The 13,600-nt window shown below is 41.2% G+C and overlaps 2 protein-coding genes across 2 annotated transcripts; both read left to right on the top strand.

Annotated features, from left to right (window-relative positions):
* Positions 1 to 3,037: 3,037 nt before the first annotated feature.
* LOC306770302 (homeobox protein Hox-A2a) lies at positions 3,038 to 4,710 on the top strand (the record flags this gene model as incomplete). The annotated part of the gene is made up of 2 exons (XM_079259156.1): positions 3,038 to 3,404; positions 3,998 to 4,710. The coding sequence occupies 2 exons, from the start codon at positions 3,038 to 3,040 to the stop codon at positions 4,708 to 4,710; spliced, it is 1,080 nt and encodes a 359-aa protein (XP_079115282.1).
* Positions 4,711 to 9,057: 4,347 nt separating this feature from the next.
* Positions 9,058 to 10,470, top strand: hoxa1a (homeobox A1a; the record flags this gene model as incomplete). The annotated part of the gene is made up of 2 exons (XM_079258970.1): positions 9,058 to 9,664; positions 10,094 to 10,470. The coding sequence occupies 2 exons, from the start codon at positions 9,058 to 9,060 to the stop codon at positions 10,468 to 10,470; spliced, it is 984 nt and encodes a 327-aa protein (XP_079115096.1).
* Positions 10,471 to 13,600: the final 3,130 nt, after the last annotated feature.

Raw genomic sequence — 13,600 nt, 5'->3', positions numbered from 1 at the left:
CCCGCTCCCCTCCTCTCATCTGCGTGGGTACATCCATAATAATAAAAATGTCACCCTGGCCCTTGTGGAGGTTCTGTAAGCTGCGAGACAACAAGCTAAATGAGAAATCGTTTAAAAAATAATTCCTTGATATATTCAGTCAGTCAAATGCGGTCAGAGAGGATACAGACTGAAGTAGAATAATAAAGGAGCTTATTTGTGTCATTTATTCTGCAGATTTGCTGATGCCATCTAAAGCCAGCTCAGCACGAAGAGAGTCGGTCATGATGAGGGCTGCTGGGAAAGAAATGATCGATGGAAAGCTAAAAAAAAAAAAAAAAAGGAGAGAAATTATTATTTTTTTAAACTTTCTTTTCATCCTGAAAAAAGTTTTTTTTAATTTATTTATTTATTTATTTTTTTTACTAAAACGAAAAGGATAAAAAGAAAGAAGATCCACATTTTTTTAAATTTTATTTTTAACCATTAATTCTTCGGATTTAAATTTCAAAATGACATCTTAGCATTTCTGGTACAAACACAGAAAGGATATTTTAGAAAATATTTTAAGCGTTTTTGCATTTGGAACCTAATTTAATCACTGCATTTTCTTTGTATATTTATTTACACCACCCCCATCACACGCGCACACACACACAGAGAGACACACACACAAACTGTTTTTTAGCCCGAAATGATTGATTTCAGTGGCCACGAGCATCAGTGGCCCTGACATATGGTTAGCAGGGAACCTAGAACAATTGAACCATGGTGTGTCACCGAAAAAAAAGTGCAGTGAACATTTCTGCATCTGATATACACAGAGACAAAGATGCACCCACATTCACATTATATATGCAGCAGGACAACTATTTGACCCAAATAGGCAACACATTTAACAGGTATTAAAAATATTTTAAATTAAATAGAAAACTGGTGCTTCCTTGGTTTCATTTGAATCCGTGGGAAAGTGGTCCTAAATCAAACCTGCCCTTAAGATAAGTGTGTAGGACAGGCTGAAGTCCACTAAATGCCGCCACCCACTCTTTTCCTTGCACACAAAGCCTGTGCGTAATTCCAAAAAAGCCATGCGTCTCTTCTCCTAGCAACTCTGTCCTTCCTGAAATCAGGTCTGCTTTCAACACAGACTTCGAACAAAACGAAAAAATATATGTCTTTGTGTATATTCACTATTTAAATATGAAAAACAGGTACACAAGATTGTTTCACCCTCACACTCACCGCTGGCGCGTTACCGCCCTTCCAGAAAAGAAATGGTCGCATCTTGTGTGGCTGGCTTCTTATTTGTCTTTTAAAATATCCCTCCAGCGACAACTACTCTATAACTGCAAGAAGAAACTGGTTCTAATATGAGTGACCAGTGTTTCTCAGCGCTTCCTGGCTGCATTTGATCCGGGGGAGAGTTAGAAGCCTTAAATGTGTTGTGAGGGCACCGAGCTGTCAGACCTTTTGGCGAGTAAGATTGATCGCGCGCAGGCTTCCAGCACTCTTTGTTTGGTATATAAGCAACAAACTGAGAGAGGCCTTCCACTTTTCTTCTTTCCTCTGTTACTCACTAAGCCATATTTTTTTTTCAAAATGAAAATACAGCATGTACTGCCTGACTAAAAACATCCTGAATGTGGCTTTCACAGATTATTCTGGAAGGGCAATGAAACCAAACACGGCGGGAGAAGAGCGATTCAATAACATTCCCATCTGCATAATAACGCTGCAAATGGATTCGTTGTAAATGGTCGATTGTAACTGTGTTGATGTTTGCTTCGTTGCAATTTCAGGTGGAGATGATAATGGAAATACAGTGGGAAGCTTTCCCCAGCATTCCAGCAAAGGTGTCCTTCCAATAAATCTTGGTCAAGTCCCGTGGCATCACAGTGTTTACATAGAAAAAGACCATTTAAACACTCGGATGCCGTTTAAAATAATGCAGTTATCATAGCTGCTTTCACATAACCCCCCCTAAAAAAAAACAAAAAGAAAAAAAACAACACAGTTTTGGCCACGTGAAATCACAAAAGAATGAGCTCTTGCGTTTAGCATTGTGATTTGGTCCACACGGGTGCGGCTAACGTCGGCATAAAATCGACCTTTTGTTAAATAAATGCAAATGTGCCTTAATGTACTGTTTCTACAAGTCCGTACAGTAGAAAATACTACAGTAAATGTCTGTAACGAATTTCTGCTCAATGACTGTAGTGGTTTTGATACTTTTAGGTACAAAATGGTCTGAATATGTCATATTTGTCAGTATTAACTTGGTACATTGACCTTTTATTGAAACACATGGCAATGTGTATGTCACTGTAATGCATCTTTAAAGATTTCCATGTATCCTGGTGTCCATAGCTGAATAGACTGGTTGTTGAATTTGTTCCCACTGAGAAGTGTCAGTGTCAGATTTTCGGGGTTTCTTTTTATCTAACCAAATATGAGGAGCTTCATGGTTAAAATGTTTGTGTGTGTGTGTGTGTGTGTGTAAGTGTGTGTGTGCATGTGCGTGTGAGTGTGTGGTGGGGGCGTTCTCACTGACATCCTCAAACAATACGAGAAAGAGGAGTGCACGAATCCGCGTACACCAGGCTGGGCTCCTTCCTTGTAATAGTGAGCGTCAGCCATTCTTAAAAAACACATTTTGTAGCATAGTGGAGTGGACTAGAGGGGCAAGAGGAGGATAAACTGAGCGGACAAAGATGTAAATAAAAACAGTAGTGCCCCAGCCGAGCGAGGCGATCTTCACCAGAGTTTTTGGATCAATCAGGCAGACAGGGGCTTCTTTTGATTAAACCCCAAATTGTCATTGGGCAGAGGTAATCATGTGACAGCCAATTCGGTCCAATTTCAACCTTGTCTCCATGAATTCAATAGTTTAATAGTAGCTCGGTCCCCATACGGCCGTAATCAGTGAAATAGAAAAAACAAACAACACCTGGAGATTTTTTTTATTTTTTTAAATGATTTTTTCTTTCTCGTCCTCGCTGAGCCGCAACATTTATAAAAAATACGCGTGCAAACTTTCCTCGGCTCTCAGGGAGCGGAGATGAATTACGAATTCGAGCGAGAGAGCGGTTTTATCAATAGTCAGCCGTCGCTTGCTGAGTGCCTGACATCTTTCCCCCCTGTCGCTGATTCATTTCAAAGTTCATCAATCAAGAGCTCGACGCTTTCACGCCCGACACTGATTCCTCCTCCCTTTGAGCAGACCATTCCCAGCCTGAATCCGGGCAGCCATCCGCGCCACGGCCGGCCCAGACACAGCCCCGATGGATGCAGCCCGCTACCCACAGCCTCTTTACCCCCGGAATACCCATGGATGCGGGAGAAGAAAGCCTCCAAGAGGAATCACCTGCCGACCTCAACTGCTACCACTACAATTTCCAACGGACCAGTGTGCTTTTCTCCGAAAGGTAGGTGACTTGAAAGCAGGGGGGATAAATACAGCAAATTTACTATCTGTTGCTGTAAAAGAACTCTGCTGGGGGCCTCCCGAAAACGACAAACGTGATTCAGTAGTTCTTCCCCTGGATTTATGATTACGCAATCCCCCTTTTTTTGTAATAAGGAAGACAAAAAGTTTAGATAAAGTTTGGTGATGTACGATGATTTATTCCCCTAGCAGAAGCAGAGTTTTGATGTGTGACAGTAATGAAGAGTGATGGAGGGCCTTTGCTGTGGAGGACAGCTGGCGCATTCATTAGAATCTCACACCACTTTGGACCTCACTGTTTTATACAGCTCTCTGCTTGGTTCTTGTTAATTCTCGCTGCTATTTTATGTCATAAAAATCCGAACAGTAGGCTTATATTTAAACATAAATGGCTTTTTAATAAGGCTGTATAAGCTTAGGTTAGTTGCTCCAGCCGCCATTTTGCTGCAGCGCATTGTGAGTCACTCTCTAGTGGACTGTGATAGCCATATCGTAAGATTTATAGGCTGTTGTGTTATGTAATTGTGAAATCCTGCGTTTTAATCCCAAACTACTGTGGTGCTTATTTTCCAGGCTCGCCTGAGATTGTGGAGAACGGTGGGGGAGGAGGGGGCTCCCGTCGGCTGAGAACAGCATACACCAACACACAGCTGCTGGAGCTGGAGAAGGAGTTCCATTTCAACAAGTATCTGTGCCGGCCGAGGAGGGTGGAAATAGCGGCCTTGCTGGACCTGACCGAGAGACAGGTCAAAGTGTGGTTCCAGAACCGGCGGATGAAACACAAGCGGCAGACCCAGAGCAAGGAGAACCACAACGGGGATGGGAAAGGGCAGAGCACCGAGGACGGCATCCATAGCGACGACGAGGACGAGGGACCCTTGTGTGAGCAGAGCGGGGCCCTGCTGGAAAGAGATACCTGCTCCTTTCAGAACAACGCGCAGCAGCTCCACAATGGAGAGTCCGCGGGCTTTGCTGCCGCGCCACTGAGCAGCAATGACAAAAATCTGAAACATTTTCCCAACCCGTCACCCACTGTTCCGGGCTGCATGTCAACAATGGGTCCCGGCTCGGCATCTGGCCCGGACAATGGTGACAGTCCCTCGGCCCTGGATGTTTCTTTACACGATTTTCAACCATTTTCCTCGGATTCCTGTCTACAGCTCTCAGATGCAGCTTCGCCGAGCTTGTCAGAGTCTCTGGACAGCCCCGTCGACATTTCTGCGGACAGTTTCTATTTTTTCTCGGAGTCCCTAACCACAATTGATCTGCAGCATCTGAACTATTAACAAAATCATTCATATTTTTTCATGTGAAATCAGATGGCAGTATTAACTCTGGTGTTATTTGTGTACTCGGCACATTTATTCTGTTGATATTTGACTTGACGGTTAATACAAGGTAAGAAATAAATCACTGAAATAGCTCTACTTAAATTGACTTGTGATTACCATAAAAATCCAATCTTTTGGAATGGAAATTATGAGTTTGTGAATGATTGCTCAGTATTAGGCCTATGGAACCTGCTCATTTTTATTTTTGTATAGCTTCCAAGGTCTTGGATATTTTTGTTAGAATACAATTAATTTGAAAAAAAAAAAGTATTTCATCTGTTATGAGTCTTTATTTTTGCATTTGCATTTGTGCTTGTTTTTTTTTTTTTTTAATTTTACTTTAACTATGCGTGTAAGAAATATACTTGATTAAAGAAAAAACACATAGATATGGTAATTTTAATTAACAACAGGTGGGTTATGGATATCGATAGGCTAATTTCCATTAAGGTGAGGACACACACGTATTTAAATGGTACTTGTAGCCGACTATAAAACTTTTTAACGTAACGTGAAATATTTAGAAAAGTTTGCATCATTAAAAATACTAATCATAAAACAATAAAACACTCACAATTTTTTAGTGTAAGCTTTTACAGTCAATGCCTACATTTTATTTTCCAATTACAAATAATCTAAAATATGTACACTTAAAAAAAACAGAACTTTGTGATTGGAAGTTTTTAACGTGGATCTTTCACTTTTAAAGATATGCCTCTAAAACTATTTTATACTGCATTGAAGCACAGTAGCATATTATTTCTACTTTCACCTTCAGAGTTAATATTCTTTAGAGACAGTGAGAAAAAAAATGCAAATATGGCAGCAAGGATCTGAGCATGGCAGGGTTCTTAACATTGTGTGCAAGTTGCAGTCAAATACCCAAGCCATGTTTGCCTTCAGGAGCTCATAAATCACTCCGTGGCATGAATGAGACGGACATTAAGGGGACCAATTGTAGCGTAATGTGCACAAATAAAACCCCACTTACGTTTTCATACGGGATTCCCCAATTCCTTAGCTAAAAGGGGCCGAGTCTCTGCATGCGTTCAGTAATAATTCATTTTTATAGCTTGTTTAAATACGGCTCTGGCTCGGCAGCAGCGGCAGTGTGCTCATGGTGAGATACACTCACTCTCAGTGAGAGAAGTAGTTCAAACTCAAGCCAAACTACTTAAGTTTAACAAGTAATTTGTCAGATTACTAATTAGTTTGCTTTCTGCACAGACTATGATAATGATGATGGTTTGCTTTATTTATATAAATATAAGAAACTATGTTCAGGATTTTGCACCACTGTTAGAGAATTAGCAACGACATTATGACATCATGAATAAGCCCACATATATTGTATTTCTGTTGATTAGAGTTATGGGAATCAGTTAGCACGTGCCCAGTTTATTTAGTTCCACAATTCAAGCATTTGTACGTGAAATCAGCAGAAACAACCACCAGTTGCAAAGTGAGCCTGAGTGCATTACTTTAAAAACTCATGAACATGTATGAAATTAAGATGGAAAATGTATCGAATGATCTGGAAGCCACACGCAGCTCATTGACTTGCTGGTGGGGAAAGTTACGGTAGTGTGTGTGTGTGTGTGTGTGTGTGTGTGTGTGTGCGTGCGCGCCCGCGCGCGCGCGTGTTAAGTGTGTGTGGATTCAAAGGGGGGTGGGGTGAGTAAAAGCGGCGGAAGATTTTTGCACTCCTACTCTGAGTGCTCTGACTAACCACGGTGCCAGCATAACCAAATCATTCCGAGACAGCGCGCCTTTTCTGAGCACATGCGCTCGCACAAAGAGCTAAGAAAGCTCCAAGGCCTGCATGCCGAAGTTTCTTTCCACATGCAGAGATGTCAGGATCCACACTGCGCCCACTCACTGCAGAGGCAACTGTGAAACTCGAGAAAAGCATAAAGGTTGATGTGGGTGAGGATATTGACCCCAACGCTGATGGGAACTTTACAACACTGCTCCATTAGCCAACCACTTGATTTTATACAAACTTTAATGATTCATTAAAAATACTTATAGAGCTCAGTCTTATTCATCAGCTTTATCACATCTGGGTTTAACCACCAGAGGTGGTGGAAGAAGTACACGACCAGTCACAGTTTGGACACACTTTAGATTTAATGGGAAAATGTGTCCCAACTTTTGACTGGTAATATAACCACACTGCAGAAACACTGCTACAACATCGTGTCATATTCAGAAAATTGATCAAACTATTCTAAAGTCATAAGATATTTTTCCCTGGTCGCTAATAAAGTTCGAATAAAACTTAAAAAAAAGGCAAACAAAGAAAAGAACATGCTATGAAATCCTTCTAGCAATGTAACTGATTCATGGTAGACAAAGTCTTTTCAACTTATTCCCTTTGCTCAAATGTGGTTATGATGTTTAGTCTTTACATATAAATAGAAAGAGAAATGAATGAAATATTGCATGTAGAAGGAATAAGAGGCTTTGTTTGAAACAGAGGTTTTGTTTTCAGAATGCTTTAAAGGGCGACAGTGTAATACAAATTAGATAACACAATTGTAGCAGTGATGAAAGTCGCTTTTTTACTTGTGGATTCTTTGATTATGCCCATATCTTAGACAAAACATCCCCCACTGACTTGGACATAAGTTACTGAACAAAGTACCTAAAGTATCTTAATATCGTTTTAAGTCCAACTATTATAAATAATGAACATTCCCAGCAAGAGCTGTTAGAAAACAGCATCGCACAGCAGAATGATAGCCCATATATTTATATCTTTTATTTGTATTGCATAAAATGTATAAACACAGTCAGAAGCACTTTTAGTGTTTGACCTCCTTCGGCCTTTAGGGGCGCTCAACCCTCTATGTGATCCTCCTCCTCCTCCCACCCCTTTCTTCTTCTTCCTAAGTGAGAGGTTGGGCATCTGCTGTCTCTGCGGCACAGTTTTCCCCCTCTGCTCCGTGTTTTTCCTCGCCTCTGCTTTCGGTAGCCATTAATTTCTCCAGCAGCTTTATGTGATGAACTTAACAGGATAATCAGCCCACACTTGCACCTCGGGCTACAGACGCGCATTAGCCTCGCGATGGGCCTCGCATTATTATATCATTTGATCACTATACATGCATAATGAATACGTGTGGGGGTGAAACCAAAGTAGATGGCAGACCTTATGACCTGAGAGAGTAAAAAAAAAAAAATTAATACCACGTCGTCTTAATGTTCAATTTTCTTGTCATTTCATTACCTATGGCAACACAACACAACTAAACAAATTGTGTGCCACTTCAGCACTTTTGAGCGTCATTTCCTTGGGGGGGCTAAATGAGAGACAAAACAGTTGGAGGAAAAGTTAACGCCAAGGTGTCATTTCTCCACCTCACATGGCGTGCACGCACAAAACACAGAATGGGTTATGATGCCGAGCCACATGACAGCATTTTCAGCTGACTGGAAAGAAAGTTAGAAAGAAAGAAAGAAAGAAAGAAAGAAAGAAAGAAAGAAAGAAAGAAAAAGCAAAAATTGTTGGACTGAATTAACGTAATTTCAGTAATATCCGAGGTAAATCCTTTTCCCTCTCTTTCACTGTCACACTGTGGCAATATTTGCTGAGAAAATCCCTTAATTTTCAAGCGTGAAACATTTCGCATTGGAATGAGACATTAATAGCTGAAAGATAGCCCGTGGCAGTGGCACACACTCTCAGCGATCCATCCATCTAGAGGAGAATGACACCATTATACATATGACATCACGGCTATTCTGCGCACCAAGAGCACACGCACCAAGTTGAGCGCGCGCGCGCACACACAGACTCATATTTCTTCTCTATTGCAGAAACACGTACCTGAGGTCAGATTGCGGGCCATCCTCGTGGTGAGGTTGCAGAAGGTGAAACGTTAGTGTCTCCCACGGTGGGAGAGCGCGCAGCAGGGGGGTTGAAGGAAGGCGTGTTGCGGTACCCCGCTCCTCGTGCGACCCAGGAGCTGTCCACCGCCTTGTGCCTCCCAGCTCATTGTTTGCTCGGCCAATACATTATGGCGACGCGCGTCACCTTGATCGACGAGCGCTTGGAATTTAAATAGCCCCTCAAACACCAATCTGTCACCAGCTGAGGAGGATAAGGACAAGTACCTCACTGGCTGACCCGGGGCCACGTGACACTACCCGTTCATTGATATCGGACCATGTATCCCCCTCCCTCCACTGATAAGGACCAAGTTTAGGTAAAGGTTGGCACGGTCAGTTAGGGTAAAAGAGGGAAGAGATCAGAGGGTGCAGAGGACGGTCCCTCAATGCTGGTACAACAATGCTACAATGAGTAGCTTCTTAGACTACTCGGTGATGAGCGGTGAAGGTGGCTCGTGCTCGGTCAGGGCTTTCCACACGGACCACGGGATTACTACTTTTCAATCCTGTGGGGCTTCTGTCAACAACTGCGGGGCGGATGATCATTTCATGGCAAACAGGACTTCCCCTGACAGCATCCCTCATCAACCTGGTTCTTACCAGTCTACTTCCAGCTCTTTGGGTCTCTCTTACGGGGCCCATCCGGCCTGTAGTCCCACCTATGGACCCCAAAGTTTCTGCGCCACCTACAACCATTACACACTCAACCAGGAAGTAGATTCTGCCCCTGCATTCACACAGTGTGGCCCACTGATGTATTCGGGTAACATATCCTCTTCTATGGTCTCTCAACATCGCCATGGTTACAGTGCCGCCCCCCTGGGCCAGCTGCAGTATACGCACTCTGCCTATGGCGGCGGGCATGAGCAAGCAACCTCTTACTCCGGTGCCCCAAACCCGCTGTCACCTCTGCATGCAGCTCACCTGGAGGCGTGCTGTTCTCCTCTGTCTGAGGGTGCCTCATCTGCCCAAACATTTGACTGGATGAAAGTTAAGAGGAATCCACCGAAAACAGGTGGGTGCAAAGTTATGTGTGAATAAGAAAGAAGTGGACGTGGTGCCATTACAACCAACAAAACTGAATGGTCCAAACAAATGGTTCAAATTCTTTAAATCGATGTGAAGATATTGCCAGTCAACTGGGTAAACTGATACACATGTAATGTCAGTATGTTGACTTCAAATTCGTAATTTTATGTATTCCTGGAGTTCCTGAGCACACATGCATTATAATGCATGGATGCTGTACTCTAACTTTTGTTTAAAATGTGTTTTACGTTTTGTTTGGAAAAAAAAGATAATAATTGTTGGGTACAAATGGCTTCTGTTGCGTAAAAGTTTTAATTTTTTCTTGGATAGACGCGGGAAATTGTCTCTGAGCTTATGTGTAAAAAAAGCAATCATAACAACCTATGTTCATGGAAGACTGTTTGCTTGTCTCCAGGAAGGTCTGGTGAATATGGATATGTTGGTCAACCGAACACTGTCCGAACCAACTTCACGACCAAGCAGCTGACAGAACTGGAAAAGGAATTTCACTTCAACAAGTACCTGACCCGGGCGCGCCGCGTGGAGATTGCCGCAGCGCTTCAGCTTAATGAGACTCAGGTGAAAATTTGGTTCCAGAATCGGAGGATGAAACAGAAAAAGAGAGAAAAAGAGGGTCTTCTGCCAGCTAAAGTTGCAACATCAGAGACGGTCGAAGGCATTCAAGACAAAATTATGGATGCAGCCTCTGAGAGGTCGAGCTCAGCCCCATCCACGCCTTCTCCCACTTCCTCAGTGTCTTCCTCTGGGGCCGATCCTTATACCTCAAACTGAGGACCAAAATTTTCTTTAACTTTTTAGGTCGGCGCCTATATGTACCAAAGTGTATCAAAAACCAAAGTCATAGTTGACATTTTTGTGGACATTTAGATATTAATGCACTAATTGGATCTTTGGATAACATTGTGGAGCACATCAAGGCTTTAGTTGTGTTTGTTCATTAAATGGTGTAATATCTCCCGAAGAAGAGCACCGCTGTCCAAACAAGAGTTATGATACAAAATGTGTTAATTTACTTTTGAATGTTGGTTGACATTTGTTGTATTTTCCAGATTATATTGAAACAATGGCACCCTACCTGACTCTGACTAGTGCTGCTAAATGTAAAGCAACAATCCTTCACACAAAAACAAATATACCTCAAATGTGCTAAAGATGTGCATCCTACTCATTTGCAGTCTGAATGTACTGAATGTTCTCAATTTTGCAACACACAATGAACGAGATGACATCTTTATTAATTGTCAGTAAATGAATAGTAATGCTCATAATCACTTCTTGAATGGGAGTCTCTGTGCGCGTCACTGTTGGGATGTATTGTGAGATTTGCATGATGCATAATTACTCCATGTGTCATTAGTGTCGCTGAGTTTTATCAGTTGCAGAACCGGTCATTCAAGGCTTTGTATGTTTTAGGCTTTTACCTGCTATCTATTTAATCAAGCGAAACACAAACGGTTTTGTCCAGAGAGACGTTTACGGGTTAATCATGTATAATAAAGTACGTTTACAAGTTATTTCTTTTTTGTTTTATGTCTGTTTGGAGGGCTCTTAGGTGTTAAAGATTATTTGAAGTTGATTAAAGGCAAATGTTGGATCCTAACCTTCCTGGCTTATGTATTTACGATCTACAGACAAAAGAGCAAACGTCTGGTCAGTCTGAGAAACAGTAGACACTCCACGCGCCTGTTTTACGCATCCAACTCAATGTATGCGGCCCAGCGCGCACCCATCCCTGGGGTAAAGACTTATTGACATAATAAAGGTATGTTTATCCATGAGGAAGATGAGAGAGCGGATGTCAGCTTCATTTGTGATGACAACCTTATCGAGCTCTTGGCTTATTGAGGGGACACGCGCAAAAAGAGAAACTCTATTGACTGAAGCATCAAAGTTAGGCTGTTGACATGGAAGCCGGACTGCTTCTGTCACTGTCAGCTCCTCAGTTTCCAAGTTACATGGAAGTGTCGTCATCCCCACCTGATGATGATATATAGCATGAAAACTTGCGGTGCCAAATGTCACATAGCCAGAATTTGATTCTGCAGAATATAGTTCAAAGTGAAAACAAAGTTAGTTGCAACATTTAGGTCTTACTAAATATTATGGCTTTAAGACAGTGTTAAAACAAAAAGGCAGAATTTCGCGGAATGTCGAGCCTTAGGTTTTTGAAAGGATTTGAGTTTCCTGATCCTTTTGTTGTTTTTAATTCCTGGTGTGCAGGATGCGAGTCCATCTTTCCATAAAAGGGCAAAAAACGCAAAAACCGCCCATGATTAATGAGAGACTTTCATCTTTACTTTGGATCCACCTGGAAGAGCTGCTGTAGTCGAGCTACAGACCTGCTGAGGCTACAGCACAGGCCGCTCAGACTTATCCAGCAGCGACACTTGGAAAAGGACAGTAAGTCATACAGACCATCACTTTAACTTGAAATATTTATTAACATCTTAACTTTTGCTATCCGTTCATTGTGTTAGGCTTTTGTCAGTATAGAACAGATAATATTGTACTTGAGAGCTGTAGAGGTTAGTTTGGTAAACACCCTTATTTTGATACGATTTCGGTGTAAATAGTACACACACTTGTCCCTCTGGGTTTGTTGGTGTGGCAATGCAGAGTAATTATAGAAAACAACCAAAACGAAACAAAACAAAAAAACCAAATACCTACAGCCTGTGTTTCGTGACTTGCAGTGTGATTTTTTTTGTTTCAACGAAAAAATTAGGCAACATAATTTGGTGATAAGAAGTTGAATGAAAATAAATATCTGAGAATTTACAGAATAAATTATTCAATATGACCCAAAACAAAAAAAAAGTATCCAACTCATGATCTATGTAGCCAATTTGCTTTACACTTATTTTTTTTTTAATACATTGTATTTAATCTGAAAAATTGTAAATACTAATCTTTTTAAATAGTGCACTATAAAGAGTCTTAAACTAAGAAATAAAAAACAATTTATCTATCTATCTATCTATCTATCTATCTATCTATCTATCTATCTATCTATTAGTAAAAAGTTAAATTGAAATAAAATCTTTATTATAAGTAGACTAACATTTAAGAAAATTACTGTTGTCTCTTTTCAGAAAGAGAGCGAATAATTCTGCATATATTTGATCGGCGAAAGCCAAATCAAAAACGTGCAGTTTGTAACACTGTTAATCTCTTGTTAGAGACCCCCTTGGAGCTCCCCAGACCCCACTTCGTGAGTTTGTCCTCTGAAGTTCCCTTTACTCTGCTATGCGCTGCAGGAGTTCACAGAGTGAAACGCAGCTGACCCTCAAAAGAAATCAGGGTCAAACCTCGGTCACGATTTTAAGTTTGTTGTCACAGCACCACACAAACGTAAACCCCGGTTTACAGTGCAAACTGGAAAAACAACAATGTAGTCAGTAATAAAATGGCTATGCAGGCACGTTTGACGAAAATGTCTTCGGAAAAAAAGTTAAAGTTAAGATAAACCCTCAATGAACGTTATATACTCGTTCCTACGTTGTTGATGGTTTCCAGTAAGGCCTTGAGATAAACACGTGGACGATGACAAATGTGGGAGTCAAATAACAGATTCTCTGGGAAGAAATTAAATTAAAGGTTTGCTTAAACGTTTAAAGCTTCTGACTTAAAGAGATAATGAAAAAAAAGATAAATAATTGCCGCATACTTGATGAGTAAATATGGACATGCGACTCAGAACAATTATCTGTGCCAGATAGCAGTTATTAATTGTATTAAATACGAATAATGAGGGTTTTTTTTACATTGTCTGACCTGGACACACGTTTCTTCGTTAGGTGAACGTCTTGAACCATAATATAGGCTAATCGATTTTTAAAAAAAGAAACAAACACTAAAAACAAACATGAAAAACAAACCAAACCAAACCAAACACACACAT

Source organism: Telmatherina bonti (genome assembly GCF_933228915.1).
Source record: "Telmatherina bonti genome assembly, chromosome: 19".
NCBI classification, from domain to species: Eukaryota; Metazoa; Chordata; class Actinopteri; order Atheriniformes; family Telmatherinidae; genus Telmatherina; species Telmatherina bonti.
This window is presented reverse-complemented; position numbering and strand designations above follow the sequence as displayed.